This window comes from Corapipo altera, unplaced genomic scaffold (assembly GCF_003945725.1).
Source record: "Corapipo altera isolate COAL_440 unplaced genomic scaffold, ASM394572v1 24b, whole genome shotgun sequence".
Classification (NCBI taxonomy): Eukaryota; Metazoa; Chordata; class Aves; order Passeriformes; family Pipridae; genus Corapipo; species Corapipo altera.
This window is the reverse complement of record NW_020884888.1, coordinates 4,371,304-4,377,962: the sequence shown is the minus strand read 5'-3', so window position 1 is coordinate 4,377,962 and position 6,659 is coordinate 4,371,304. Positions and strand designations below refer to the sequence as shown.

General features: G+C 44.1%; 1 protein-coding gene across 1 annotated transcript; it reads left to right on the top strand.

The window, feature by feature from the left end:
• The first annotated feature begins 351 nt into the window (after nt 1-351).
• IRX1 (iroquois homeobox 1) lies at nt 352-5,331 on the top strand. Its single transcript, XM_027644061.1, has 4 exons — nt 352-615; nt 3,181-4,195; nt 4,769-4,841; nt 5,214-5,331. The coding sequence occupies exons 1-4, from the start codon at nt 352-354 to the stop codon at nt 5,269-5,271; spliced, it is 1,410 nt and encodes a 469-aa protein (XP_027499862.1). The 3' UTR covers nt 5,272-5,331.
• The last annotated feature ends 1,328 nt before the right edge of the window (nt 5,332-6,659 follow it).

Here is a 6,659-nt window from a genome sequence, read left to right as displayed (position 1 = left end):
TCCATACCTAGGGTGCAATATATCTCTGACAGAAAGAAATCAGAACGAAAAAAGAAAATTATCGGCTCGATTTCTGTTCTCTCGCCCTGCCTGACTCCAGTAAAGAGAGAGGGGGGAGGAAAAAAGAAAGAGAGAGAGAGATCCAAGAAGCCCGGGTTTGTTCCGCTCCCCTCCCCGGCTCTTCAGCAGGCTCCCTCCTCCCACTTTTTTTTTTTTTTTTTTTTTTTAAATAATTCCCCCCCCCCTCCCCCCCCTCGTTCTGATTTCTTTCTGTTTTTTTTATATTTCTGCCGCTTCTGTTGCTGCCGCCAGTGCTGCCGCCGCCGCCGCCTCTGTGCCCGCGCCCCGGAGATGTCCTTCCCCCAGCTGGGCTACCCGCAGTATCTCAGCGCCAGCCAGGCGGTGTACGGGAGCGACCGGCCCGGGGTCCTGGCTGCCGCCGCCGCAGCCGCCGCCGCCGCCGCTGCCGCCTCGGGCCGGCCCGCGGGCGCCGAGCTGGGCAGCGGCTCGGCCGCTGTCACCTCGGTGCTGGGCATGTACGCTAGTCCCTACAGCGCCCCCAACTACAGCGCCTTCCTGCCCTACACCGCAGACCTCGGCCTTTTCTCCCAGATGGTGAGTGAGCACCGCGCTGCCCCCCGCGCTGGCCCAGGCCCTCGGGGCGATGGGGCCGGGGCAACTGGGGAGCTGGGGGCGGGCGGAGGCCGCGAAGCCAAGCGCGGCGGGCGGCGGGGCGGCTGTGGGGGCGGCTTACGCCCGGCCCGGGGTCCGCTGCGGAGAGGGGAGTGTGTCTGCCGGCGGGTCTGCGAAGCAGAGAGGGGCCGGGGGCGGCGGGCCAGGTCTGCAGAAGTCCCCGTCCTCCCCGTCGTTTTCCAGCCGGGCAAAACTCCTCCGAGTTTTTCTTGGCAGTGAAAGGGCTGTCCAGGGCTCCTGCCTTCGTGTTGTCGGCTTTCCTTAGCAACTCGGCTTTTTTTTTTTTCTTCGTGTTGTTAGTGTTGTTGTTGACGGGTGATATTGTCGGTCCTGCTGTTTCAATGGGCTTTCCAGCGCGCTCCTCTTTCCGCCTGGTACTTTTCTTTGCCGCCGAGCAATAAACAGGTTCCGTCTGAAAGGCCAAAGTCTCGGTACCTGTGGCGCCAGTTTATTTCAAGGCATTTTCCTTAAGCCTTAAAAATGGGCCGCTCTGTTATCTGAACTTTTCGTACTCTGATTATGGCGAGTATCACAGATGGGATTTGCATTAAGCGGAGGAGGGTATCTCCATCCCATTATACGCATCGGAGCAGAAAGGCATATTGGCGTTAACTTTAAAACAAATTGAAATCACCCAGACTGTCCTCTGGCTTCTTTCCCCCTTTTCTTTAGGACGTAATAGTTAGAAAATGAGGCACATTATTTTAAAGTAACTATTTTTATCTCCGGTATCGTTTAAACGTTTTCGTTGCTGATATCTCCAAAGTTCTCAGCGGCGGTACACCATAGGTTCCATTTCATTTTCTAAATGTCTCTCTCTTCTCTCTCCCCGACACATAAAAGTGTGAATATTTATAACTGGGTGAATGCAAGGCATAACTTATTTGGGTTTTTAATACATATATGTAGGCAAGGAGGTAGGTACGTTGTTGAACAAGGTTCAGCATCTGAAAACAGATAATTTTGCTGCTGCAAACATTTCCTACGAAGTCACTTTTACAGCATGTATTTCCTACTTTTTTTTTCTCCTTTTTTTTCCTCTTTAACCTTGATTTTGGAAATGCAGTAAAATTTGAGACGGAAGCAATGAGTGATTTACAAGTGGCTTCTTCAAAAGAATTCCCAACAGAGATTACACAAAAATATCATTTCAGCAACAATAACAAAAGACAGCGAAATAAAGGGAGTGCAGAAAGCCCACCTTGTAACACATTAAAAAAATTACGCCGGACTACTCCTTCTGTATAAGCAGTGTCTCTGAAATTAAAATATATGACCGTTTTTAACTGTTTGACAAAGTTAAATTAGTTTCTTCGCAGACATTATTGAAGAGGTCCATTTCTAAGGCTGACATAAATTACGACAGAGTAATACTAAGAATGTATTTCTGGACTATGAAAAAAAGAGACATTGCAATACAAGCAATGAAGAAAGAAAACTGCTTGAAATGTTAGCTATTTTGGAACAGTTCCCATTCCTACTCGCAAAGTATCCTGGTATTTTATTATAGTGATTTACCATGACAGTGATATCTTGAAATAAATTCTGAATTTCTGAAAAATTTTAAACCAAGAGCTAAAATATTAGGTTAATATCTGAGCAATTTGCGGTAATAATGAGGCCTAATGAGGTTGCTAGAAAGATAAAATGTTATTTACCAAACACCTGATGGGATAATTTGACTTGCTGTGTTTTACTACTGATGATAAAAAGAATATTGATTGCAAATAAATCACCGCCTCTAAACGCTTGTAAACAATTTGCGTTTGCTCTGGCCAGATCAAAGTAAAACTTATGAGATAAAGTGTCTGCATATCCGTATTCTACAATGCGTGGATCACTTTTCATTCCAGAGTTTAAAGGCTCTTCGAACAGTTAGAAGTTAATGTTTTACTCCAGAATCTTGGTGTATGATCTGGGGAGCGGGGGTGGTGTTGTTAGCTTGTGTGTGGAAAATCTTTTATGTTATTATTGTCTTTGTACTGAAGTTGTGCATTCATGTCCCCAGTCTCGCCTCACTAGGGGCAAAAATAAAGAATGCTGTGCATGCATTTGTAGCATCCTCCTGGATAGTTTGCAGATAAATCCGACGCTGTGCGCGGGCATTAGTTTGTAAGTGTGGTGTAGTACTAGTTTTATCTGTCTGATAATTTCAAGGGCACAGTAAATTGTCTCGCCGAGGCGAAGTTCCTGCATTTCCATCGTTTGATTTGACTTGATTTTCGGAGAAAATATGGACGATGTCTGTCAGAGCCCCGCTTAGCATCTCTCTTTCCTTTTTCTGCAAGAAAGGGGAATCATTTGGGAACAGTCTCTGACCTAAACGTGAAGAGCCTGGAGCGGGGAGGGCCGAATTCGGCTGTGAAGACCTTTTGCACCGCTGAAAGGCGTATTCCGGCTCCCGGAGTAGCCTATTCAGGTCTGTTAGAGACGCTAACGAGATAATTGATGTGCTTTTTCCTCTCCGCTTGTCTGAATGTGTTGCAGGGTTCCCAGTACGAGCTGAAAGATAATCCGGGTGTCCACCCTGCTACTTTTGCTGCCCACACTGCCCCCGGCTATTATCCCTATGGACAGTTCCAATACGGGGACCCGGGACGGCCCAAAAATGCCACTCGGGAGAGCACCAGCACCCTCAAGGCCTGGCTCAACGAGCACCGCAAGAACCCTTACCCCACCAAGGGCGAGAAGATCATGCTGGCCATCATCACCAAGATGACCCTCACCCAGGTCTCCACCTGGTTTGCCAACGCCCGCCGGCGGCTCAAGAAGGAGAACAAGGTGACCTGGGGCTCCAGGAGTAAGGACCAAGAAGATGCAAACCTCTTCGGGAGTGACAATGAGGGGGACCCCGAGAAGAACGAAGATGATGAGGAAATTGACCTGGAGAGCATAGATATAGATAAAATCGATGAGAACGATGGGGAGCAGAGCAATGAGGAAGAGGAGGAGAAGCCTGAGCTCCTGAGACAAAGCAGTGAAGAGGAGCACTTGGAAAAGGAAAAGGATTTGGCACTGTCAGGGTCTGAAGGGCTGAAACCCAAAGATGCACTGGCCATGGTGAAGGAAGCCTCGGACAACAGCACCAGAATTATCAGTCCCGGGGGACCGAACAATTTACAGATGCCATCTCACAGCAAACCCAAGATTTGGTCTTTGGCAGAGACAGCAACCAGTCCTGATGGTGCCCTGAAATCTTCTCCTCCTCCACCCCCTCCTCCCCAGGTTAACCACACTTCTCCTCAGATCCAGCACCCTGCTTTTCTCCCTAGCCATGGACTGTACACATGTCAGATTGGCAAATTTCACAACTGGACAAATGGGGCGTTCCTCACTCAGAGTTCCCTGCTAAACGTGAGGTCTTTTTTGGGAGTAAATCACCACCATGCTGCTCATCACAATCACCACCTCCAGGCCCAGCAACCATCTTCTGTTTTAACAGCAACCCTGGGAACCCTAAGCAGTGAAAAACCTTCAGAGAGGACCAGTCCCAAACACATAGGTAATTAATGCATCAGGCATTCACCTCTCCCCCCACCCCCAACATATATATATGAACTTCTTGGGAAATGGTGTCACATTTAGCCCTGTGGAATTGATTGCTTTTAACTGAGTTACAGTTTACTCTAGCGTTTATTTCTGGCCCCCCTCCCAAGCATGTTGATTTCATATATTAAGCCCATTTCATGTAGCCTATTACATTCCCAACCTATACGCCCATCAAGTCAAATGAGAGTGCAGGAATACCACTGTGAAATGTATAGTTTTGAGTTTGCTTTACTTCCCTCCTTCATGACCCTCATCACCCAGCAATTTCAATGACACTAAAAATGTGTCAAGAAAAGCTTGCAGACTCCTTAAATACTGAAAGTAGGGAATAGTGCTGTACACGCATGCACACACATATCTACATATGTCTCAACAGGAGAGTGAGAGGGACACTCTGCACACTGTCCAGATTCTTATTGTTGTTATTCTAAAATGTTTCTCTTGTTTTGTTTCTTTTTCTTTTTCTCTTTCCTTTCCCCCCCCCCCCCCCCCCCCCCCCCCCCCTCCCCGCCCCGTCTCCTTCTAGAAAGAGAAAATGTACCAAGAACTGACTCCCCACCCCAGCCGCTAAAATCGCCCTTCCAGCCCGTCCGTGACAAGTGAGTTTGTTTGTTTGTTTTCACTGCAGGAATGCTACTTATGCGGAAACAGTGTTTGAATAATAAAGACTAATTATAACACCTAATCATCACCATAATAATACATACAGACAATAAAAACAGCACAGGAGTGGCTGTAATCTTTTCAAACTTAAACTAAATTGCAATTGTACATAGCCAGACTGTAACTTTTCTAAAACTTAACAGACCTCAAAGATCTTGTGTTAATTACACCAGTCAGAATGATTTTTTTTGGAATTATCTAACACTAGGATGCTATAGGAATAGATGGGCAATTAAAAAAAAAAAAAAAAAGATATTTTTTTCTGAAAGATTGTTACGTCTTTTTTTTTCCTCCCTTCCCCCCTGCAGCTCTTTGGCTCAGCAAGAGGGAACACCGAGAATTTTAACAGCTCTCCCTTCTGCTTGATTAAATGATTTGGTGAAAAAATATTACAGAGACTGGTATTAAGGACAGAGAAAAAAAAAAGGAAACGGTATAAACGACTCCCATCAATCTCTTTTTGCAATAAGGTGGTGCAAATCCATAAAAGCGATTACACAAATCTGTAGATGGATCCCCTTCCTCATTGTACCATTTCAGATCGTGTTATTCTAACCATTCTTGGATTATTTGTTTGGTAAATGTTTCCCATGTGTTTGTGGGGGTTTTTTGTTTGGTTTTTTTTTTTTTTCTGTATATACAGTGATTTCAGATTGTAAATAACACGTCAGCAAAACTTGTCTAAATCATATATTTTTGTCTAATAAACTAAATGAAATTATGAACTCTCTTCAGGTATGTATTCTGTTGCTGCAGATCTTATACATATATTACAAATCTATTCAAGCATTTATAACTTGTTTCCTAAAAAGTCAAGTCTCTTTAGCTTTGGGTAACTGAAACTTAAAACAGCAAATCCCAGCTTTTAGTGACTCTTAGAGCTATTTTGCCGAACACAAGCTGCGAGCTTTCTTTTTCATGCACGCAAATTTAAGAAGTTGAGTGAAGCTGGTTTTTGACTAGCAAAATTAAAGATATTTTTTTCTATTGTGATGAACGAGATGTGTTGTGTAGTATCCATTTTCCGGACATAAATGGGCCTGACACTTATGTTATAAAATACATTCTTAAAATGAAAGGGACAAGTTTTCTCATAGTTCCTTAGTTTGCTGTCCAAACTGGTTCCTAATTTGGGTCAAGAGCTTTACCGCTGTGGTATACATTCTTACCGAAGACGAAAAAAATCATAGTTTAGGAAAAAGAATTATTTGTAATGATCTGCACTTTAAATAAACACAGAAGAAATATGACTGTAAAAGATGTTTTCCTGTGAGACTAAACACAATCTTAACATTTAGAAGAAAAAAAAAAAAAAAGGCAGCTCTTACATGTCTCAAAAGAAAGTTCTGCCATTCCGATCTGTTGGTTAAAAATAGAGACAGGTTTTATAAAGGCATTAATCTTCCAAAGATGGTCCGTTAAAATGTGTAATATTTTGAGTGTTTACTTCTTTTTTTCTCCTAAATGAGAACATTAAATGAGCATTGAGGTGCTAATAAGATACCAGATGGTTGTTGATGGTGGAAAATGGAAAGAAGCAGCTGGGAAAGTCATTAAGAAATAATGCGGTGACGCCCTATCCAAACTGAACCAACCTCAAACCAGGACTTGTCGGAAGCAAGATGAGATTTTTCAAATAAAATATTAATTAAATTCTTGTGAGAGATCAGAATATTGATCCTGATTTAGCTGCAAAATCATCTCAGTCAAAGAGCAGTCTCGGTAAACTATGGCTTAGAGATCTGTTGGCAAAG